This window comes from Colius striatus, chromosome 1, assembly GCF_028858725.1.
Source record: "Colius striatus isolate bColStr4 chromosome 1, bColStr4.1.hap1, whole genome shotgun sequence".
In the NCBI taxonomy this organism is placed as follows: Eukaryota; Metazoa; Chordata; class Aves; order Coliiformes; family Coliidae; genus Colius; species Colius striatus.
Genome location: NC_084759.1, coordinates 27277723 through 27302653, shown reverse-complemented (window position 1 = coordinate 27302653; position 24931 = coordinate 27277723). Strand labels below are relative to the sequence as shown.

Below are 24931 nucleotides of genomic sequence, written 5' to 3'. Positions count from 1 at the left end.
CACCTGGAGCTCTGGAAAGACATAGGTCTTCCTTAGATCCTGGGCCATGTCAGCAAGCCCCTTGGCCAAGGACTCTGAAATGGCACACACCTGAGTATGGGTTTTGTTTGCCTGAACTAGAATAATTTGAAACAAGATGCTGATATTTCCAGGTTGATGTTTTATGGAGGTCTTAGGCTCAAGAGAATTTCGTGGTTCAGTGAGAGGGAGGTGTGCTCCCTCTGGAGTCCTATGTCCAGTTCTGGGCTCCTCAGCTCAAGAGAGACAGAGAACTTCTGGAGAGAGTCCAGCGCAGGGCCACCAAGATGATCAGGGGACTGGAACATCTTTCATACGAGGAAAGGCTTCGGGAACCGGGGCTGTTTAGTCTGGAGAAGAGGAGACTGAGGGGAGATCTTATTAACATTTATAAATATCTAAAGGGTGAGTGTCAGGAGGTTGGGACATCCCTTTTTTCTATAGTAGCTAGCAACAGGACAAAGGGTAATGGGATGAAGCTGGAACACAAAAAGTTCCACTTACCCTCACAGTGAAATAGTTTTTCCTTCTGTTTGAGGGAGCCCTGGCACAGGCTGCCCAGAGGGGTTGTGGAGTCTCCTTCCTTGGAGGTCTTCAAGACCCGCCTGGACATGTTCCTATGCAACCTGATCTAGGTGACCCTGCTTCTGCAGGGGGGTTGGACTAGATGATCTCTAAAGGTCCCTTCCAACCCCTACCATTCTATGATTCTATGAAGGTACATTTGAGGGTCTTTGTATTACAGTGGGCACTAAATTGCAGTCTTTTTGGATGCTCAGGGCTTCTCCTTTCTGCTTTGTGAAAGCTTTTATAGTACCAAGTCACCATTGTATTCATAAGCTCACAAGAAATGGCCAAGACTGATCACTAATATTTTCACTCTGGTAAAAAAAAGATAGTAAAGTATTTGAAAAAAAACCCAAAAACAAAACCTCTGAAGAGGAAAGAGCAATCTTCCAAGAAAAAAAAAAGTTTTATCCTGAACACTCTGATATATCCCAGCCCCTCCTGTGCAAAGGGGCTCACACAGGACTCAGAAATATTTCTCTCTTCTGTTAACAAGCACCAACTGAGCTGTGTGGGTGACCTCAGCCTTTCTAGCTCATTAAGAAGAGCCAGAAAGCTGCCTAATGAGAACTGAGCGTCAGCAGCTCTGGATGGAGAAAAACATATACGTATGAAAGGGTAAAAACCCTCCCAGTTTCTGCTGGTACAATGTTAAAGAGATGTGGTTGGTGTTTTTATAGTGCAGATGACACAATGGATGTGCAATAGGGCATGAATTTCTTGGTGCCCTGTGCTAAAATACCTGTCTGTTGATGCAACTAATACAGTTGGCCTTGAAAGGGAGAGGAGGAGGAGGAGGAGTGCCATGGAGGAACATGTGATAGTGTAAAGGGTAGCAGGGAGTAAAGACCTGACAAAGGTTAGAAGATGCAGAACAGGAAAATGCATCACAAATTATTATATGCTTTCAAAGAAGAAAATGAGAAGCAAGTGAAAGGAAATATATCCAGTATTCAGGTTAATTAGAACTGTGTTTATTTTGTACTGTATTTGTTTATCTGTTTGACTGGAATGATGTATTAATAGTACATGGCTGTGGTTTGTATTAAAGAGCTTATCAGCACTTGGCTAAACCTTACAAACTGCATTTGTGTTTGATTCACTGTGTTATAATGGAGAGATTCAAAAGCCTTTTCAGTCTGTCACTGGAACTGTGAAACTGTTGAGATCATGGCACAGAATGGCCATGGGAAAAATGCAAAGAAAAATGAAAATACACACCACATTCTTCATCCCACCTGAAGTCACCAACATCTGTGTGCCACCACAGTCAAAGCTGGGGACACCCAAATTGATGGGAAGGGCAGGTGTATTCTCCCACCATGTGTTGTAGCAATTGAAGCCATTTATTTTTAGGTAATGACAGCAGAACATTGACATTCATAGCAAAGGACCTTGCTTCAAGTAAGCTTGGTAGCAAAGCATTCTATGCGATGATGCATTGTGAAAACCACTTACTCTGTGAGCAGCTAGGGAGGTATAGCAAGTTTTTAATATTCAGTGGTTTGCAGAGTTAAGGTGACCCTGGTATAGAAATCCATCTGACTTAATTGATTTGTTACTGCTGTTTAAATAACACTCCCCACTGCAGTCCTCGGCTGCCAGAGGAAAGCTAATGGGAGGTGGAGCAGAATAAGGAAGATGAAGAAGAGCAATTCAAGAGGACATATTTATAACTAAGTTATGAATAGAAACCTTGAAACAGCAAAATACATAGCTGCCTGAAATCTCTCATAGTTGTTTTCCTGGAAGCTTGAATCAGTAGATGTTCCACAGATGAGTATTGCAGCCTCTACACCTTGGTGCCAAGCTGGGGATATGATGTGTTAGGGTAATCCTGGTGCTGGAAAATGGTACAGATTACCTACAGTGATCCCACAGAAAGTGCAGAGGGACTTTTCTTTTTTTAATTCCAGTTTGGAAATTGTGGGTAAATACTGGCTTTTTGGTGGTTAGAATGTCTTCTCATGTTCTTTTGGCTTGCCTTAAATATAGTCTGTTGGCTTCTGAAATCCAGTCTTCTCTACTGTTGCACAGTGCTTTTGGCAGTGCTTATACATGAACATTTCACAACTGCATGCTTTAAAATTTAGTTTATCTTCTGTTTGAATGTTTCTTTTATTGCTTTCCTCCCCTATTTTGTATTAAATAAGTTAGAGTTTACTTCTTCTGTCCCTTAGGTAGATTAGCTCAGGGAGTTTCTGTATAGTTTGCTATAAATTATTAACAAGATGTGGTTTTATACTGCTTGGTTTTTCTTTATGTTTTTCTGAGTACACGGGTACATACCTGGCAGTGGTTTGAAAGCTAATTCATGTGCTCATGCCACAGAGAATGCTCTTTGCCTGGGTGCTTCCTCCAGAGAGATGTTGCAGGAGTATGGTTGTGGCCACTGTGTTTCTGCAGCACTGAGCAACTCTCCTCTTCAAAGCAAGAGCCATGGTGCTCAGTCAGTTTAACCACATGAGGTTTTTTCAGGACCCGAGGCTGCCATGCAGTCTCTTAGCTGCTGTTTTTGTCATTTTTTTGGTGAAAAAGCTGTATTTGTGGTTAAAGAGCAGCACCAAGGCAGCAGGCCTGCAGAGCTAGACCCCGTAGGGGTGAAAGCCCAGCTGGGTGACACCAGGCATCTCTCCCCAGGCAGCCACAGCCTGGGCTAAGCCACTCTCTGTCCCATGCAACAACAGAGCAGGAGCAAAGCATAAAAGTCTGCATCTGGGATACCAGAATAAATATTAACCCATAGTGGGATAAAATAAATCAAGAGAGGTAGGAGAGTCTGGATTTCTGTTTGTCTGAAGCACTGAGAGACTGTTTGAACAGAAACATGAAATGTGTTCCCATCATGGATCATTGGTACCTAGTTAGGGCTGAGCATCTTCAAGGGGCTCATGAGTTTCATGAGCATTCAGGTAGGGGTACAGTGCATGCACACGCATGGATACACATCTATACTACATGTGCACACATGTGTATGCATAGCTGTGTACATGTGCAGGTTTCTGCCCAGGCAATCCTGAGCAGTAGGGGTTTGCTATGCGCCAGATCCCGGGTCTCACATTTCATAATACCTCTGCTCATAGACAGCCACTTCTGTCAGTTTTTCTGACTTCTGTTTTAATAGTTTCTCATTTATCTCCACTATTCTGTTCAGAAGCACTTGTGATGTTGTTTCTTAGGCCACTTTATAGGTAAAATAGTTTTTAGATGGAAGTACTCAAAATTAGCAAAAGAATAGAGAAAGCTGTGGTTGCAAGGGAGGAAGAGCTTACCTTGGTAATGAATTCAAATGAAAACACTCTGAATCTAAGCACATTTATTTTGTTTTTCTTTCTCCTTCCTTAGGAATTCATTTTATCAGAAGATTACAACAAGATGACACAAGTGAAAAGTTACCAGGGTAAGAACCATGATCCTTGTTAACTGGTTTATATTGTTATTAATTTTTTAATATTCTCTTTAGAAATGTGAATGGAGAGAAGTCTCCTTTACAGTGGTTGATTTTTGTTTTTTAAACAAATGTAAATGCTGCTTTTATCCATAGATCAATAGTGTGCTTTGGTTTGCGATTACAATACTTTTAAAGACCTATTTTGTGATCTGGTTTTCCTTCTAAATGTTCCTTTGGAATATCATTCTAGATGCAAAGTGTTCAAAATCCAGACCACATTTGGGGTAGAGGAGTATTGGCTTTTAGTCTTTAGTAACCCAGTGTATCTGATGAAACAACATAGGAATCTAACCCACTTTTTAGGGTTGAGACATATAGGACTGTAACCTCTGGAGTCATTCTGGCTATATTTTAGTAACTGCCAACTTCAGTAATCTGATTATCAGTGAACACCTGTCATACCAAAAGGTCAAGAAACACTAATCCATACCTTTTCTAGTGATATTCTGGCATTCACTAACATGATGTTTTAAGAAACCAAGCTATTTATCCCTGTAAAACCTCTAAAGGACACTCTGCTTGGGACAGGTATTCATATACATGTAACCAATACATCTGACAATTTATTCTTACCTCTTTGACTGTTAGACTAAGAGGTGGTCTAAAAGTCTACAGTATGATATCATGTTATGTGATAAGTATTATGTTTCTACATAGAAGATTCTGACATATTGGTTTGAGATTTCTCGTATATGTTTTAAACTATGTATTTGCTTGTGTTTTATACCTTGAAGGGTTGAGAGGATAATTTAAATCTCTAAGTGGAGACTCTGGGGATCACTTTGTAATATTTATATTTTAAGGCATGAAGAGAATCTTGATTTTTGTGGAGCACAGTTAACACACATTGGCATTTTAGTGTTTTACTTCAGCTCTTTCATGAATGCCTGATGTGTTGTAAAATTAAGCCAGAATGCCTGGATTTTTTCTTAGCTTGTAAAAACTGAACAGAAATATCCAATAACAATAAAATATATGTGTGAATATTCAATAAGATTGCTGCAGTCTGACTGTACCGTTCTTTAGTATCCGCATTTGTGATTGCTCTGCAATCACCAGTTTGACACATCTAAGTTTTATATGTAACGTTTGTTGTCCTTTTGACTGTTCTGTAGCCCCCTTTGTTATTAGCTCATCCATTTGCATGCTTGGATTCAATCTTGCAGACCTATCACAGCCTAGAAGGGGTGAGCTAAAGTGTCCTGCATATGTAGAACAACATATGTGTGAGACCACCTTTCTTGGTGAGCTCTTCAGGGAAAAGGCTGAAAATTTTGGCAGAGCAGAAGGTGTATCTTGCAGAATAGCCAGTTGACTGTGGTAGTCCACCTGGGGAGCAGCTCTTGTAAAATAAACTAAAATAAAGTAAAAGCTGTTCTCATGGCCTTCTGCTACAGTATGCCAGACATGATGCTGCTGGAGAGCATTGCAGGAGACCACAAACCCAGCTGGAGTTGCCTCCTTCCTAGGCTGTCTGTCTCAGCATGGGAAGATTTTTTTATCTGTTCTGGTTGTTTTGTGCCAGGACTCTCAGAGGATCAGAGAATTACAGAATAGTCACAGTTGGAAGGGACCTCTAGAGATCATCCAGTCCAACCCCCTGCTAAAGCAGGTTCCCTTTGATCAGGTCACACAGGAACATGTCCATGTGGGTTTGAAAACCTCCAGAGAAGGAGACTCCACACCCTCCCTGGGCAGCCTGTGCCAGGGCTCTGTCACCTGAACAGGAAAGAAGTTTTTCCTCATATTAAAGTGGAATTTCCTGTGTTCCAGCTTTCTGTTCGTTACACCTTGTCCTGTCACTGGAGACAACAGAAAAAGTGCCACCCCATCCTCTTGAGAGACAGCTTTTAAATACTTGTGTTAATGAGATCCCCCTTTAGTCTCCTCTTCTTCAAACTAAACAGCCCCAGATCCTTCAGCCTTTCCTCACAGGAAAGATGTTTCAGTCCCTTAATCATATTGGTGGACCTGTGCTGCACTCTCTAGAAGTTGCCTGTAAGGATGTGTTAGAAGATGGTATCTGAAATCTGTGGACTTTAGGTCAAGAGAAGGAATACGTGTGTCCAGCATAGGCAGCATATCAGTTCCAGCTCAAACCCATGGTGATTGCTGACAGCAATATGCCTTCAGAGGCTTAAATCCATGTGTTTGATGTCTGCTGCTGTGTCCCCTCAGGGGCACGGTGTCCCTCAGGGACACAGAGCTCCAGTCCTCTGCTCCTCCCTCACTGCCAGAGTTTGATGTTTGATCTTTTCCTTGTTTTAGCTGATGAAAACTGTGTTTGTTACAATTTATAAAATAGTGACCGTGTACAGATGCCCTGGCTTTGGGAATGGAAAGTAAGTGTGGTGTTCCTAGGCTGCTGGGATCCCCCAGATTGATGTATGGGTGGGTATCTGTATAGTAATCCCCTTTGCACAAGGGTTAAAGAAGCATTTATGGTTGATGTTCTGCTTTCTGCACATAGGCCAAAGTTTGGGTTTAGAAAAATATGCCTTCAGGTACTACTGGAGAAGCTTTTTTTTCTTCAGTCTTTCCAACTGCTGGCTTAAGGAAGCTGCAAATGGAGATGGTGACCAGAGAGGAGGGAAGGCAGACCCCAATTAGTTGCTGCAGGATGGACTAGACTCAATGAAATGCCATTCAGATTCAGCAGGAAACTTTCCCTGAAATAGCAGTTGACAGCTTCTACAGCACAGCCAGACAGGACACGGAAATGGAGGAGAGCTTCTGCATAAAGACACACTCTGCCTGGCTTACCAGCAGTGCTGGCAACCCATGCTGAGCTACACAAACCGCACTGGGCCACTCCTCTGTCCAGACCAGCAATGACATGACACTGAGTAGGCTACAGCAACCCAGGGACGATCTCAGCTCGTCTCAACTGTACTGGAGAGTGTCACTCAAAGTCTCGAGAGGCAATTGTAGCAGGCTGTTTTTTTAAGGGTGCAGGGGAGGAAAACAAAGCAGAGATTCTCTACTGATTGCAGTTCAACAATGACCTGGGGCTGCCTGCTGCTCCACGGTACAGTACTCCTGCCTCCTCTGTCCATTCCCCATTTGTCACACAGCAGGGTGGTAGGGAGCCCAGCACGCCCCCTGCCACACCCCTGAGCTCCACTTCACCCATACTGGGGATCTGCAGTGCTCCCTGAAGTGTCACACAAGTCAGATGCTCTGGGAGCTGCTTCCAGCCATGGGTTCCTGCCATTCCCAGCAGGTTCCCAGTTTCCTAGACGGTGCAGCAGGAGGTACTTCCATGCTTCTCTCGCTACAGTGACCTCCATCCAGGACACTAGATTTGGACCTACTGGGTGCATCACTGAGGCCAGAGTTCAGTGGTGCTGCTGGGACACAGCAAGGAGGAAGGAGCCCCATGCTACAGAATCACAGAATGGTCGAGATTGGAAGGGACCTCTAAAGATCTAGTCCAACTCCCTGCTGAAGCAGGGTCACCTCGATCAGATCACACAGGAACGTGTCCAGGTGGGTTTGGAAACCTCCATTGAAGGTTTTCAAATAATTCCCCAACCTCTCTGAATGTCTTCCAGTCCAGTTCACTGTGCTCTCTGGGAGAATATTGCAGGGAAGAGCCATGTAGTCCTTTGCTAGATATGTGATGATCCAACAAAGATGAACCTTCCTCACCTAGTTCAGGAAGACTCCCCTCCACAGTCTTGTACCTGTGTACCACACCTTCATCACATGGCCATACCGAGGTATGAGGGTTGGCACAAGCATTTTGGCAAAGCCCTGGGACAGGGAAGGGAAAATCGTCATTAAAAAGCAACATGTAGGTCTGTTGGGTATCATGGCTGTCTAGTGGTTCAATTGTTAAAAGTTGTACTTTTAAAAAGCATTAGTTTTGTTTAAAGTTTTCAAGTAAGGCCTCCATATTCTTTAAAAAAGTATTTTAGGGGGAGTACATAGTTTTATTTAGCCTACCAAGGGGCTTTAGCTTAGCTATGCTGGCTGATTTTATGCGTACTAGCTTTGTAAATGTTCAGCAGCACTCTCAAAAGTAGCGCCTTTCCCAGCGCCCACAAGGTATTATTATAAGTAGCTGGAGCTGCTGTTGTGATTCAAGAACATGAATCATGTCTCTCAAGGCCATGAGTGTGTGTGCCAAATGATCTGCTAGTGGCAGAGAATGCCAGCACGTGCACAGGCTGCGCCCTGGGCTTAGCAGTGGTCTGCAGCCAGGTCTGATGTTGTACAGGGGCCTGGCACTGGCTAGCTGTGCTCTCTGGAGCTTCTGCTGTCACACTGTGTCTGAAGTTGCAAAATCTTCCGTTTCTTAAAAGGATCAAAATGAAGAGATTGGGGATGTCACGGTGTTAGGATTCCTACAGGTGCAAACTCCTTCTCTTGACTGGGGAAGGGTGGTGCAGGTGTTTGAGACGCTCTGGGAAATGAGACTTTTTGTTCTGTGTCAATCTTTTATAACCATCACCGTCCCTTCTTCTTCAGCCACAGCACCAACAGCAAGCATGAATAACCTCCACTCCATAGCAACCTTCTCATTCCCTAAGCAGCCCCTTGCATTCCTGCAAGAGTATGGGTGTCAAATAAACCCTTCCCTGCCCTCAGGAGCCTCAGCTTCCAGCCCCCACCAGCCCCTCACAGCCCAGTCCTGCCTCATGGCTGCTTCCTGCTCTGCACAGCCTTCTCCACCCCGCTCCTTCCAGCTGTGCCTTCTTGCCACATTTTGAGTCCATGCCCTCTCTGGATGGTATAACAGCTCCTGCTCTTTAAATTATTTTTTCTTTACATATATTTAACACATGCTTGTTGTGCTGAGCAGGATTTGTAGGCCTGCTCCTGCTCCATGCTTTCGGTAGTCTGCCCATTTTGGGGCTGTCCTCCTGTCTCTTTGCTTTCAGGCCAGCTCACACACCATGCCCTTATTTCTGTTTTCCTCTATGCACACCCTCTTCTCTTGCCCTATTCTTGCACATGCCAAGTTTTTATTTCTTACTTACTAACTTCCACCTCTCTTTTTTATGTTCACTGCTGCTTTTTTGCTGTTGGAACTCTTCCTTTTCCCCAGCACAGATTCTTGCCTTGTGCTGTACATGGCCATGGTGCTTCTCAGACCTTGTCTTTACCAACAGCACAGACCATCCTTTCTCCTGCACTTGGGCTGCTGATGTCTGAGCATGTACCTCCTGCCTGCTGCTGCTTTTCTCTAGGTATGGCCCTTCCATCTTCCCTCCAACCTACTCTTTCATAGCAGGAGTGCAGCCTCTCTGCTTCCTCCCACTCTCCAGCAGCAGATAGACCTTCTCCTGTCTATTGCTTCTCTACCTTCTCTACAGCATACTCTTCTCCTGCACATGGGCCCTCATGCTGGCTTACACTGATCTGCTCTTGCCTGGTACTTGCTATGGCTTTTCCTGTACTGTAACCACAATCACCACCTGTCCTTGCTTCTCTATCCTGCTGTTGTTGCAGTGAGCATCTTTGAACTGTTTGCTCCACTTTTTTTCTGCACAGAAATGTCGATCAAACCTTCCATGGATAAAGAACTAGATCTATGTTTGCTGCTTCATGACCCTGAACCTGTGCTAATCCTAGGGCCCACTTGCTTGTTCCACTATCAGCTTTCAACCTTCTCACATTTTGCTTCTTAAAGCCTTACATGGGTCACATTCCCTCCAAATGACAAATGACTTTGTACTTGCATTTGTCCTCCTTTCCTCTCTGCCATCAGCATCTGTTCGATGGCACCAGCTGACACATGCAACACTCCAAGGCGGACAACACTGTTGAATGGAAAGCTCTTTTAGGGGATGAAGGATAATCAAAGCTGTCATTGGCACCCTTTCCACCTCTTAGCATGTATGCATTTCTTTAGTGTTTACTTAGTATTTTGCCAGAGAGAGCTGTCACACCACCCACAGGCAGTAGTTGTAGCAAAAGGTACAAGCCTTGCCTTTTAGAAGAAGTTTTAGGAGGAGATTTAGGAAAGCTGGGTGATGCCAACTGTCCTTACAGCCAGTTCAAATCATGGGATGCCAACACTAGCAGTAGCAGTGGCTGTGTGCTGAGAAAACATTCCTGGTTCAGTCCTTGAACAGCCAGATCTCAGCCAGCTTGCACATCTGTGGAGGTGCACAGGCCTGTCCTCAGCACTGCTGGAGCACACAAGCCCCTGAGGCATGTATAGGAGCCCATCAGGTGCTTATTGTACCATGCATCCCATCATGGCCCTTTCTGCAGTGCACTGCTCTACCAACTAATGCAGGTGCTCCTGGGGAGAGCAACAGATAGGTAAGGATAAGCATTAGTCACCCATAGCATGACTGAATTTCTTCCCAGGGAAATCTAGAAGGTGAGAGGAGAGAAGGTCTGTCTAAAAGAGCTCAAGTGACCTTCTATCCTTATTACAAGCCTGGAGTTTAAAAGTGCATGTAAAGGAGAGTCAAAATTTGAGCTCTTCTGTTGGTGAAAGCATCTGGGCAAAGTTTGTGTCTGACACTGTAAACTGGCCCAGCATGGTTATGTCAGCTTGTGTCAATGCGTCTAGTGACTTTTCTTCTCAGGGAACCTGTGTCTAAAAAGCAGTGTGGATTAGGGGCAGGTTATGGCTTGTGCAAGCCTCCTATTTTTTGCTACAGCTAGTTCCCCCTCCTAGAGTTTGAGCACAGCTCTCATCTGTGCTGTATGTTTGTATAGAGCAGGTAGCAATCAATCTTCCCAAACTGTTCTGAGGAATTTCTCTGCATTTCAAACAGAGATCTCAGGCTGGTTTTTAAGCTTTCAAAGATATTTAATCTTTCCAGCATGTCAGCTTTTACAAAAACAAATACAACCAGCCTGCTTTGTGCAACACATGTTGCTGGGTCTCAGAACAGCACTAAACAAGTAGGGCTGTCAGTTGAGGAGTATGGCATTCACTGGTAAGTTACAGCTGGGAGTAATTCTGCATGTCTTTCCAGCCACTTGTTTTATTAAGGAGTTAGCTCAATCAGCACTTCAGGCCAAGCCTACTGGTCATTTGTGCAAAAAGCTGTCTCTGTACAAGTCTGGGTTGCCTTTTTTTGATGAAGAGCTTTTGATGGCTTTATTTAGGTAGCAGTAGAAATTTATTCCTTCAGCTGTTTTATTCATCTTGCCCGGCTGTGATCTCTTTCTTCCTTTTTTTTAATTTTATTTTATTGTATTCTGTTCCAGTCCCCATTCTGGCTGGTTTATGTGCAACACTGTAACGTCCCACTGGTGCAACATTGTGCTTGTGCCATAACTCATCTTTCTGCTGGGGCATCACAGTCCTCAGCCCAGATCCATCAGATCTCACAGCAGGAGCAGCAGCAGCACAGGCATCTGCACTGCTGTCATAAAACCAGCTCAAAAGAGGTTTCAGTAGAGTCTCGAGTCCTTTCCACAATGGCAGCTTTGTTGGCTGATGATACAATGATGGAAGACATGCTACTGCAAAAGATAAATGACTGCAATAGGCATGGAAGGAATTAAAGTCTTGCTTCTGCTCTTTTGCAAATGCTGAGCATGCAGAGCAGAGACCTTACAAGTTTGCATGGTAGCTCATGTCAACAGGATTATTAAACCCCAGCTTCTCCCCTAGGGAAGGCCAAGCAGGGCAGTAGGAGTGGAGAAGTTGGGTGCAGCTGCTATTTGTAGAGGTCTTCCAGCCCCATGTTCTTCTCTACAATGTGATTATATGTGTGATATCACAATGTGATATTGTGTGATTTTCATGCCATATGTATGTGGTGTAACATGGTTATATATATGTATGTCTCTCTGCTTCATTTTCAGCTCATCAGAGCAGAGTCATAATGATTCTCTTTGTCCTGGAGATGGAGTGGGTGTTAAGCACGGGGCAAGACAAGCACTTCACGTGGCACTGTTCAGAGAGCGGCCAGCGCCTGGGAGGGTACCGCACCAGCGCGGGTGCCTGTGGCCTGCAGTATCCTTTGCTGAGCTCTTGGGTTTATTTCTGCTCTTTGGCACTCAAACAGCCCTTCTAGCTTGTTTTTCTAGCTGACCTCCAGATTTTGTGCCCTATAAAGGTGCAGTGCTTTGTGAGAGAAGCTGTTCTTTAGAGCCAATCTTCAAAACGGTCGGTTCTCCTTGCTTTGTCTCCTTAATGCACAGTGGCATATTTAGGTCTGAGCATGTCTGAGCAAAACAATGGGTGATCTGCAACCTATTGTGGTCTGCGATTTAATAAATGTGGACAGAGCCTTCATTTTAACATGCAGTGCATACTTTCTTCTAAGAATTACCAGTACCAAAGTAGGTTGGTGAACAGATTGGTGATCAGCACATGGTAAAAATTATGTGACTTCAGGATAAAATAACGACCATTTGTCCTTCACTCTGGAGCAGCCCACTATTGGGAATTTGGGGAAACTAAAGAGTAAACGACTCCAGAAATGGCACTCAAGTGGCTTATTTACCTAGAGCTGCCCCAGCTGCCTCACAATAGAAGAAATATTAATTCAGCTGTATTGCAACTGAAAACGGGAGTGGAAAAGTATGAGGGCTAAGGCTCAAAACGGGTTAGCATAAACACACTTTTTAGTGCCTCATAGTGTACGTGGTATAGATCATGTGCCTCATGCTAGTTCATGGGAAGTGAGACTGACTCAAAAGTACTATCTGAACTGAACTTGCCTTATGTCATCTGTTCACTCAGCCCGTCTAAATGGCACAAAGACTGAACTTAATTTCTAATTAAACGATAAGTTCTTTTGAATGTGTAATACAGGAATTTGTCCTGTATTTCCTAAATCTCTCCAGAGAACAGACTGTTTAGAGTGATTCAGAATTTTTGAGGACACTTTAATTTGGGTCATCAGATCATGCTGGTGGAGGGCAAGAGAAGGAGGAATCATTGGCAAGTATTGTAAAAAGCTGTCAGCAGCAGGAATGTGCGTTTTTTTAACCCCAAATGTGTGCATAAAATCACCGCTAAGCAGCTGCTCCTTAAATATCCAGTATGGACTCTGAATGTGGAGTTAAATCAGTTGAAGAGGTCAGAACCTGCCCAGTTAGGTGGTTGAATGGGTTCAGATTTTATTCAGTTTAGAATAGACTGTGTGATGCACCTGATGCAGCTCACACTTTCCCAAATAAGACATAAAACAATACACTTTCATTGTATTAGTAAACTTAACTATAATGAAGAAGTGAGTGTTGACCCTGGCTGGATGCCAGATGCCCATAAAAGCTGCTCTATTGCTGCCCTCCTCAGCTGGACAGGGAAGAGAAAATAAAACAGAAGGCTCATGGGTCCAGATAAGGACAAGGGGGTCACTCAGCATTTACCGTCATGGGCAAATCAGACTCAGCTTGGCGAAATGAATTTATTTTCAGTCAGAGTAGGATAATGAGAAATAAACCAAGTCTTAAAACACCTTCCCCCCACCCTTCCCTTCTTCCCAGACATTACTCTTGATTTTCTCCACCTCCTCCCTGAACTCAGCAGTGAAGGGGAATGGAGGTTGTGGTCAGTTCATCACACATCGTCTCTGCCACTCCTTCCTCCTTGGGGAGAGGACTCCTCACACTCTTCCCCTGCTACACTGTAGGATCTCTCCCACAAGGTACAGATCTCCATAAACTTCTCCAACGTGAGTCCTTCACACCAGCTGCAGTTCATAAGCTGCTCCAATGGGAATCCCTCCCACAAGATGCAGTCCTTCAGCAACAGACTGCTCCAGTGTGGGTCTCCCATAGTGTCACAAGTCCTGACAGCAAACCTTCTCCTGCGTGGGCTCCTCTCCTCATGGGTTTCTGGGTCCTGCAAGGAGCTTGCTCCACTGTGGGCTTCCCACAGAGTCACAGCCTCCTTTGGGCATCCACCCGCTCCGGCTTTGGTCCTCCCCAGGCTGCAGGTGGATCTCTGCTCCCCTGTGGCCTCTATGGACTGCAGGGGAAGAGCTTATCTCACCATATGGTGCCTGGAGCATCTTCTCCCCTCGTTTTTTGCTGACCTTGGTGACTGCAGAGTTTTGCTCTCGCGTATTCTCACTGCTCACTCTGGCTTCTGTTATTGTGCTTTTTTTGGTTGATGTTGTTTGGGGTTTTTTTCCTCCCTCCTTGAATGTGTTATCTCAAAGGTGTTATCACTGTTGCTGATGGGCTTGGGCTTGGGCTTGGGCTTGGCCAGCAGCAGGTCTATCTTGGAACTGTCTGGCATTGACTCTATGAAACATGGGGGAAGCTTCTAGCAGCTTCTCACAGAAGCCACCTGCTGCAAAAACCTTGTCATGTAAACCCAATACAAGCAGGAAACTAGTAGAAGTTATATTGCACGTTTTTGGAAAGGTAAAGAGAGAGTAGATACCATCCAACTCTGGCACCCAAGTTAGACGTCCTAGGGAGTTGACTCCTATGTTCATGGTAAAGGGCTACTTCAAGGGTGTTTCATAACAAACCCACAAATTGTGTCCTTTGGAACAGTCTCATTTTTTTCTCACTTTCTGATTTACTCAGGGAAACTGTGCTATTAATAAGGACAAGTATGAGCTTGATGCTTAAAAGTGCACTGAATACCTCCTTGAGACTGGAACACTATTCACATGGTTGCAGTACCCTTGTGTTAAAAGCATTAAGTCATAAAAAGAATGCAAAGCTTGTATACCCAGTGTATTCTCCTTAGCATTTACCCATCAGATTTGATGTGGAAACTCGGCATGTGTTTGTTGGTGACCATTCTGGACAAGTGACCATACTCAAACTAGAGCAAGAGTCCTGCAGTCTTGTTACAACGTTTAAGGGACACACAGGTAAGGCCTCAGGAGGAGACCCAGTTTCGTTCTTAATCTGTGCTCAGTCTCATGGTGGTTTGACTCTCATACAAAACACAAAGTGGCTTATGTCAGTGCATAGCATGGAAGGGAGATAGACCTTAAACTGTCACTACAGCTCAGGGAAGTTTATTCTTTGTTGGTAAAAACAAGAGCCATCAGACTTCAAATCAGAAAAACTTCTGTGGAAGAAAAAGCCACCACAATCAGTAGCTGCTAATTAAATCAAAGCGAGACTAGAATGAGTTGTGATACTTCTGGGAGGAAAAGAATGCTCCTTAAGGAAAATCCCATATTGGTAGGCACTCTTGCCTAAGTGGAACAGGCATATCTTGGAGGTACTGATTGTTTCACTGTTGGGGCTTGTGCCCCATCACACTTTAAAGAAAGCAACTCTGAGATATAATCCTGCCATCTGACAGAAGAAATGCTGAGGTCATTCCTCAGTGTTTCTCTCTGTATCCCTCCTCTCTGATTGAACACTAATAGCTCAATGACATGGTAGCACAAGGTAGTTCAAGCCTTGTGCTAGGATACTGTGAAGATGCCCATAATATTCCACACTTGATTCTCTTTTAATCTCTTGGGAATGATGGAGATGAAAAGCTCTGTAGTCCCACTGTGACCATCCTTCTACCACACTTCACTGCTCAGTGGAGTCATTCGTGTGAATGACAGTGGTGCCCTCTGCCCACAGAAGAGCAGGATGGGACTTCAGTAGGTTTTCTAGGCTGTTAGCCTTTAACTGGCAAGCACAGTGGCTGCATGGCCTTTGCTAGAGACCTGCATTTTAACCACTCTCTTGTTTTTTGGTTGTCTCTTTATACATATACATTTAGCTACATCCATGTCTTCCACTTTCTGTAATGAAATGACTGTTGTGTGCATCTCCTGTTTCAGGTGGTGTCACTGCTCTCTGTTGGGACCCGATACACCGAGTTTTATTCTCAGGCAGTTCTGATCATTCCATTATAATGTGGGATATTGGAGGAAGAAAAGGAACAGCCATTGAGCTGCAAGGACATAAGTACGTTCAAAGCCCTTCCTCCTGCCTTTATGGGAGAAAAGCTAAAGGCAGAAGCCACATCTGGAAACAGCCCAAAGGTTAAAGCCTTCACAAGCCTTGATCTTGTATGTGTGACTCCCTATGGTCCAGATACAACAGGAATAAGTTGCTTATAGTAGGTTTTTCAGTGTGTACCCCACAGACTGGTTTGAGAGGCAAAGGATGGTGAAGGAAAGCACATTATCTATAGTCCTGATGTGTTACACCAGACCTTGCACTGTTGTTGGAGAGAAGAGTCCTCAGATGAGAAAAGCTGCAGGGAAATCCTCACTTTTTAGGTGTCAAGGTCTTTCATTCCCCTAGAGGGAGCATCAGCCTTGGATAATTAGTCCCTTTTTCCTCCATGCCTTTTCCGTGGCACTTCCCTGCAGCTTGATATCTGTGTAATGTGCTTTTACCATCTCCTGAATGCAAAGAGGCTTCATCTTTGCATGTACAGACCTCACTTTTCATAGCATGGCATATATCTTTGAAGATGAGTGAGCCTGTTCTGGATGTTGAATTAGAAATCAGAATGGCTGTAGTTGCAATGACTTCCTAGCCTCTTAATATGTGCAGTGCCACCAGTCTGTTTCAGTGTGTTGAGAGTGTGTAAATGTGAGACGTGTGTCAGGCTCCAGTCTGGAGAAGCAAAATCCCACGATGGCTTTGGTCTAATGATTTCATACGTTTCTGTTGAGTGATGCTGCACTCTGCTGAGCGATTTGGGTGCCGCTGGGATTTCAAAGCACTGCAGAGCTCTTACTGAAATTCCCAGATCACCCTCTTACCCTACCAGTGACACTTGCTAATGCACTGCTGCTAGATTTATTGCTGTAGAAATCAGTTCTTCTAACAAAAATTTTTAAAAAGCCTTTGGATCTTAATCTGTGATGTGGCTGTTGGCTGGCACTGTGCAGCAGTGTGGCCTGAAGGGACTCCAGAAATGTTTTGCTGGTGGTGCCACTGGTGTGGGTGAGCGGGTGGGTGTTAGGAAGATGGGCTGAGTGCTACCAAACTGTCCCCTAAACCCATCCCTCCCCAGGGGAGTTACTGGACACACAAGCAACTGTGTTAGCATGAAAGTCCTTTGGGGAGACCAGAGCAGCGGTGGCAGCAAAGAAAAGCAAACGTTGAGGGTTGTTTCCAGTCGCCCTACACTCAGTGACTGTCTCTCCCTAACTTTGGAGTTTTTCCTCTAACAGTATTGTGTGGTCTTTGTTTCCCAGATTGTGCATAGCTTGAGATGAGGCTGGGTTTTGTTTCTGTTATGAAAGAATGAGGCCAGCTTTGGGGGAGGTTAAGCTAAATTATTTCTCCTGTGTCACTCTGTCCTTAAAGGAGGCAGCAGAAGCACCTAAGTCTTCCACCTTACCTTGAGAAGGCTTAGAAACAACTTAGTGATTCCTATAATGTTTTTGAAACTCTCCATGTTTGTTAATGTAGAAAGAAAAACTTCAGTATTTCCTCAGTGCTGTATTCCTAGATGTTGCAGAGATTTATGAAAACAAAGTTATTACTGACTTTCTGACAGACGGGTACCTTACTGGGGCTGCGTTTATGCATTCAGATGTGCCTTCAGAGAGGCCTGGAGCTGCAGCTCTCTTCAGCCTTCCTGGTACAGCTTGGACCTCCCACCTCAGGAGCAGCAAAAGCAGTTATTATGACAGGTCTTTGCTTTTGTAGATGGAAAAACAATCTGGTTCTGGTCCCAGCTGGACAGCAAAGGCTGTTTTGCATCCAATGGATGCCATGTACAGTAAGGGAGGGAGGGAAACATATGGGCAAACAAGTGGTTTATGTTGCTTTATTATTGCATATACTACTCTTACTTGTGTACTAGCTACAGATGGTTGGTTAGTAACTATCTTGTTTCCTTTTCAGTGATAAGGTTCAGTCTCTCTCCTATGCTCACCACACTCGGCAGCTCATCTCCTGCGGTGCGGATGGGGGAATCGTCGTCTGGAACATGGATGTCGAGAGGCAGGAGGTAGGTACTCAGTTCTTGTTGATTTGGTCTGAAACAGTCTTGGAAAGAAGAGGCTTTTCTAAAATGTGCAACTTTCAACCTGAACGAGATCATTCCAGGCTTTAAAAATGTTTTTGGACATGCTCCAGTTGTTATGCAGCAATTATGCCGTGCCTTTGATAATATGGTGCAGGGGAAATTATCTGGCAGAAAATGTGTAGGGAGTAGGCTGCTAAATGGCTCTTACCCTTTACATTACTGCTCCGAAAGACAGCCTCTGAGGAGGGCTTTGTGAGACGCTGCGCTTTGGTTTTCAGAACATCATGGGAAATGTGATCAGTTCAGAGGAGAATGGATAGATTGATAATTATTTGAGGTTTCTAAGAAAACAAAACAAGAGAGCTCATTGTCGTTTCTGGAAACCTGCAATCCTGTTCTTGTTAAAAAGATGTTTAACTCGGGCTTCAATCTCACCCACTGCTTGATCTTTGCTTCCTTTTGGTATGACCACACAGAAGTGAGGCAAATGATGACTTTTCCAACCCAGACTGAGCTTTCGTTCACCCCTGTGCTCCTGAGAGCTTCTGTGCCGCGCGGCCAGTGAACGTAAGCGGGTGCAGACAGGCACCCCGGGGCAGCTGGAGGCCCTGGCATTTTGAAGAAACTACTAAAATATGCAGGAACTGAGCTCCCCTTTTCATAGGAATTAGCATTCCAGTTGTGTCTCTCTAATTGCTAGTCTAATGGCCAATTATTTCATCATCTCCAAAAGTGAAGCGAAGGCAGAGTGGCTTCCTCCTTCCCAACAGATGTTTCCTTTTTGCTGCAACTCAAACATGCAGAAATGAAAACCTTCATTTGCTGCCTTCGCCAGGCTACAGAAAGGGTTAAGACTGACTTGTCAGAAGAGGCAGCAGTGCTGCAAGAAGGCTGATTTAAAAAGTGGAGGAGAAATGTAATTAACTAAATGAGGACTCAGCAGCAGGTGCTGACTGGTGCACTGCTTTCTCTGACTATGGCTATGTGGGCTTGCTCATGTTATCAGTAGGACAGTAAGGTGCTCATGATGCTAAAGCACCCCCAAAGCATGAACCTTGGAGATTTCAATACCTAACCTTGGTTTGGGGTCCCACACCATTTTCTTCTGGATCCTGGCTTTGATATTTTTGCCCTTGTTTAAGGGTTTTCTCCACTCGATGCCTCGTTAGTACTCACTTTGATGCTGTCAGGTTTTCCCACATCTCCGAAGCTGCACAAGTGAATAAAGCCATTTTAGCCCTTGTTTCTTTATTTTCATCTCTGCTTTTAAAAAGCTGTAAGAAGACAGCATCCAAAGATGTGAGAAGCTGTGTTTCTATTTGACTACAAAGCAGTTACTTGTCAGGAGCAAAATGTCGTCTTCATCTCTAATGTTCAGATGTGTAAGAGATGAACACTTATACAGGCAGATAAAAATCTGTAGGCATTAAACAGAGAGACTGCTACGGGTAGAAAAGACCAGGATTTGCCTCAGCAGAATGAACTGCCTTCAGAGTAACTAGCAGAAGATGCTGAAGTGAGCAGTTGCTTTATGGACAGGGGTCAAAGCTATGCTGGGAGCTGAGAGTCTCCATCAGCTTTACCTTATCTTTGCCCGGCTTCTGTATTGTTTGTAATTCTTCATCTCAGCTGTAGCTCTTGCCATTTTAAATTGCAGTGTGTGAGAAGCTAGTGGCTCTGATGAGACAACTGCAGTTTGCTAATGACAGTTCTTCACAAAGCATTAAGCATTATTTAGTGCTTATTTAATGCCCTGGGGTTGATGGGAACGTGTTGCAGTGGTCCTGAGGCAGCGCTGACAGGCCTCTCCTGGCCCCACTGTGAGGACAGGATGGACCCTCTTGCCAGCACCTGCTCAGGGCTGAGCTCTTGTCCCAGTGGGATAGAGAAAGGAGCAGAAGTCATCTGCTGGAAAGGAATATTGCATTTGCTAGGCCAGATTAGGATAGGCAGATAAACAGCCAGCTGGGGAGGAGTCAAGAACTAGGACTCAGGCTCCTCACATCCCACAGAAGGTTTCCTAAATATTGTGGGGAGACACACCGTGTGTCCCACAGCAGCTCAAAAACAACAGTCAGCAGACTTAAATATACGAGAGAGAATCCACTGCCTGCTTCACATGCCTCCCTGCCACTTCAGGTGTTTCCTGAGCCTCCCCACAACGTCTGGTGCGTGCTGTTTCACACAGCAAAACCTGGCTGCACAAGAGAGAAGTGCCTTCTTTTCTTTACATCTTCCCACCTGCTTCATCCACAGTGTGAGTTCAGAGCTACACACTGTGTTAGGAAATGGAAGACCTTCCTTCCATCACCTTTCTGTAAAAGCAGGGAAAAGAGCTGGTTTGAGTTTTTGATGTTTGTTTGGGTAAATATCATCTTTCTTACCCCTTCGTGTGTTTTGTAGCACAGACACCTTTGACAGCAGGAACACCTCTTACAGTACTGAAAGAATTTCACTTTCCTCCCAGCATTTTAGATACCTCTCCCTTTGTTTCGGATGAGTAGCTTGGCTATGGGAAAAACGAGTTGCCCCCAGTTCCCACCAGAGGCAATAGCAGATGGCAAATTCTGTCCAGACAGGACAGAATACTGATAGGCTTAATTCCAAACATGGAGAGGTCGGGGATGTTTGCTCATTCCTGGGTTGTTTTTGTGGTCTTACAGTCAAACTGTGCTTCAGGATTTTGATGAGACAGGTACCTCCCATGTCCTTCAAGGCTGAGAGCTGAGGTAAAAAAGACATCCCATGGAACATTCAGAATGGCTTCTTCAGTGAAAATGGAGATTTTTACTCAAGTTTAGTTGTCCATGTTACTGCATCCCAATATATCTTCTCGTCTTGTCTCTGGGCTCCATTGGAAGCTTTTCCGTTCGTTGCTCATTCCTGCTTTGTGTCTACGTGTGTGTGTTGCAGACCCCTGAGTGGCTGGACAGTGACTCCTGTCAAAAATGTGATCAGCCTTTCTTCTGGAACTTCAAGCAAATGTGGGACAGTAAGAAAATAGGCCTCAGGCAGGTTTGTATGGGTCTTTTGGTGTGTTAGCGTGGTGCAAACAGGCTTCTCTCCCCGAAGGCCTTAAGAATCTGTGCTTTGTTCTTCCACTCAACAGTGGGACTGTGAGCTCCCCTCTTATTGGATTTGATTTTGTCAGCAAGAGGAGCACACTTTTTTATTTTTCTTCTTTTGTTTTTTTAACCACTTCCAGTAGCAAATGGATATAATAGACCTTAGTCTGAGTCAGTGGGTTTGGGGCCTTCCACAGCTTTAGCCATGTGAGATTTTGCTTATTGTTAGTTGAATGTGTTGTAGGAAAAAAAAATTGCAGCTGACTTTTGGAGACTGTGCTGGAACCAAAGCTGTTTCCAATCAGCTTGGGTAAACATCTGTAACTGCTCAGGCTGTGTTGGAAAGGCTTATTGGTCTGTTTGGAACATGCTGCTGCCTTTCTGTGCTCAGCAGGAGAAGGCTGTGAATCGCAGACTTTTAGGAAAGGAGCATAAAAATACTGAAAGGCTTGTTGTTGTGGAGCTCAGCTAAGTCAGGTGTTTGGGACAGAGCTGAGCTGCATCTCCTCTTTCTGTAACATTCATCACCGCAGAGCCTAGCTCTCCTGCAGCTGGCGAGGCAGCCTCACAGGCCCACACAGCCAGGGCATGAGAAAGCACAGAGTGGGTGGCATCAAAATGCAGAAACACTAGTGCTTCTGGGGCTGAAAGTGGCCAAAGGGATTGACCAAGATGATTTGATGGTAGATGTTCATACCTAGAGGCTGGGGCAGGACTCCAAAATGACCCTGCACTAATGTAGCCCCATCCTACCTTGACCTGGAGGTGTTTTAATGTGTGATGTGCTGCTGAGTGGTGGTGTCATGCCCCATGTCCCTAAAGTGAGGCTCCCAGGGATAGGGGTGCTTGCAGATCCCAGCCCTGTGGCAGATGCCTCACAGCTGGGACACAACTGGGTCACATCTGAGTGTGTAGTGGAGCTCCTTGTCCCATCCTCTCATCTCTAGCTGTGCTATTGAAGCTTGGACTTTCCTTCTTCCACCTTCTCCCCTGTTGAATTCCCCCTGTAACACTGGCCACACGCAGTGAAGGAGCCCTGACCCACAGCTACACCCACAGATGCCAAACAGTGGAGGTGGCGATGACTTACTGGGTGGTGTGTGATGTCACTCTGGAGCATAGGGGGAGAGGTGTAGTTCACCTGGCCTGGGCAGTGCTTTATCTGCCAGTTCCCAGTGTCCATGCTGCTGATCAGCTGCTCCTTGGCAGAGGGGGAGAAGGGGAAAACAAGTGTGTGTGGGGGGGTGTCCCCTCCATTTATTCTGCCTTGGCTGCTTTCCTTCCTCTTTTCCTGGAAAAGTCACTCTCCTGATTGCTGGCTCTCGCTGGACTGAGCTGGTAGAGGCGATGTGACCCGAGCAGGGGCCTGGGGCTGTGGCTGATGGCGTGTGTCCTCCCCTGCAGCATCACTGCCGGAAGTGCGGGAAGGCTGTGTGCGGCAAATGCAGCTCCAAGCGCTCCTCCATCCCACTGATGGGCTTCGAGTTCGAAGTGAGGGTCTGTGACAGCTGCCACGAGTCAATAACAGATGAGGAGTAAGTTTGGGCCTGAGCCAACATGCACCACCGGAACCACAGCGTTCAGACACTCATCTCCTCAGTTGGGAATGTCTGGGGGGGGAAATGGGCACAAACTGGAACACGGAAAGTTCTGCTTCAACAAGAGGAGAATCATAGAATCATACTTCTTTCCTGAGAGGGTGAGGGAGCCCTGGCACAGGCTGCCCAGGGAGGATTTGGAGTCTCCTCTGGAGTTTTTCCAAACCCACCTGGATACGTTCCTGTGTGACCTGATCTAGGTGAACTTGCTTGAGCAGGGGGTTGGACTGGATGATCTCTAAAGATCCCTTCCAACCCCTACCATTCAGCATTTCTGTGAAAATCCTGCAGTCAGAGTTCTTTGCTGATTTTTTGCTTTCTTCCTTCAGGCGGGCGCCCACAGCTACTTTCCACGACAGCAAGCACAATATTGTTCACGTCCACTTTGATGCAACTAGGGGATGGTTGTTGACCTCAGGGACAGACAAGGTTATTAAGGTAGGAGTGAGGAGGCTGCTCTAGCTCCTATATTTCATTTCCCCTTCCTCTGGGATATCCTACCTGCTTTCTTCCATCCAGAGACTCTCACTGACAAACTTCTGCCCAAATAAGGACCGAGGAAGTCTTGGGCTATGAAGTTATTGCCTGAAAAGGCTGGGACAAGTGCTCACTGCAGCTTTTCTACTGGAAAAACAGACTGTCTCACAACATGGCAAATCTCAGTTTGTGTGGCTAGGAAAAGAAATCACTTAAAAGAATGTTTATAACAAAGTTTGAATCATTCAAAAAAGCCACTGACAGCCTGTTAATCATTCAAGTTAGCAATATAGTGTGAGAGTTTGGGTTTCTCTTCAGGCCGGCTTTGAGCTTGGCTCATGAAGGTAAAGCACAGTGACATATAGAACATCATTTGGTCAGCTTGACGTGAGTGCTGGAAAATGAAACCAAACTTCCTCAGGCTTGCTGGATCTAACTCCAGCTACGTAGCCTCTCAAGCAAAGAGAAGGAGCAAATTATCTACGAATGACATTATGTACTATATTTTATTCTTTGGCCTTACTCATTATTATATTAACAGTTCTATATATATTTAATATATAAAACATAACAAATATATGTTAATATGTTTTGAATATCTATGTATTTTTTGGATTAGATGACCTCTAGGTGTCCCTTCCAGCCAGTCTATGCTTCTGTGATTCTATATACACACTGCCATGTACATACTACTCTTTATTATGTTAACAGTTGTGGGATATGACACCAGTCGTGTCTTGATGGTGCAGCAGTGGACCTTGAGTGGTGGTATTTACAGAAGAGACAGATTTCCTAGCCCTAATCATCCCGCAGAAGATGGATAACGCTGTGCACGTACGGCAGATGAGAAAGGAACTAATGTGTCTACAACGATCTCACGTCCTCTGCTCGTTGGAGGCTGAACATTTGCACGAAGACTCTTTCCACTTATTCTTAAAGCAGACAAGAAGGTATTTTTTTAACCGATGGTTTGTACAGTCTGGCTTCGGTTGTCTTGAGTTGATTTGGAAAATCCGTGTGTGGTGCACTTTTGGGGTTTTCTATTTCACTGTCAGGGTACTCGCTGCTTTGCTCAGAGGCCTCGCAGGTTGTGCCTGACCGCGTGAGCTTTCGGTGTCACCACACTGTGTAAGGCAGTGGGCTCTCCCCGCAGCGAGTGCCCACCGATTTGGGAGATTGTTTCTGCTGAGCACACTCTCTCCTCTGTGGAGGAACTCCGGGCACGGCATCACATGTTCTCTGGCTGCCTCACCAAGGAGCTGATGGACTATGGCAGTTCCTCAAAGGGCTCCACCCTCTCCTTACCCTGGTAGCAGACATCACCCAGAGAGCATCTCATTGGTTTGTGGCAGGTAAAATCCAGCTTCCTGCCTCCCTCCTTGCTGCACCAGCCGCAAAACTAGGGGCCTGGTTGCTTAGCAACTGATTTCTACAAAAACTGAAATAGTTTTCTGGCTCAAAGTGTTGCAAGGAGCACACAGACCTGTTTGAGTTTGATGAGGCTGACAGGCTGCCTCAAGTTAAATTATCGACAAGAGAACTTTCAGGAGTGTGCACGTGGGATGGGGGGCGGGAAGGGGTGGGAGACAGAGCTAAAATTGGTCTAGGTCCGAAAAGTCTGGCTTACTTCTACCTCTACCTTGCACAGCAACATTTCAGCATTTATACCTGTCTGTGTTGTTGAAGATGAATTTGATTTTCCTGTTTTCTGTATGGTTAGTCATATTTATTTTTTAAGATGCTGATAGTTTTTATTGATTTCCTCTGTAGCCCAGAAACTGATGTTGCTGAACAACACCCGTTGTCCTGTCATCATACTTTACGGTTTCTTTCTTTTAAAAATAAAAAGTGGTATAAAAACTTGGATTGACCCAAATTACCTTTTTAGGAGGACTTTGGGAAGATGAATAAACAAAAACAA

General features: G+C 45.0%; 1 protein-coding gene across 1 annotated transcript in view; it reads left to right on the top strand.

The window, feature by feature from the left end:
- Positions 1-24931, top strand: part of WDFY2 (WD repeat and FYVE domain containing 2) — a 69275-nt gene extending 44344 nt beyond the window's left edge. Inside the window, exons 4-12 of the mRNA XM_062020470.1 lie at positions 3931-3985; positions 11819-11969; positions 14684-14796; positions 15718-15844; positions 17747-17852; positions 20784-20885; positions 22340-22470; positions 22863-22971; positions 23722-24931. Of these exons, the coding sequence (XP_061876454.1) occupies positions 3931-3985; positions 11819-11969; positions 14684-14796; positions 15718-15844; positions 17747-17852; positions 20784-20885; positions 22340-22470; positions 22863-22971; positions 23722-23751 (924 nt within the window). The 3' untranslated portion in view covers positions 23752-24931. The remainder of the gene's footprint in view (positions 1-3930; positions 3986-11818; positions 11970-14683; positions 14797-15717; positions 15845-17746; positions 17853-20783; positions 20886-22339; positions 22471-22862; positions 22972-23721) is intronic.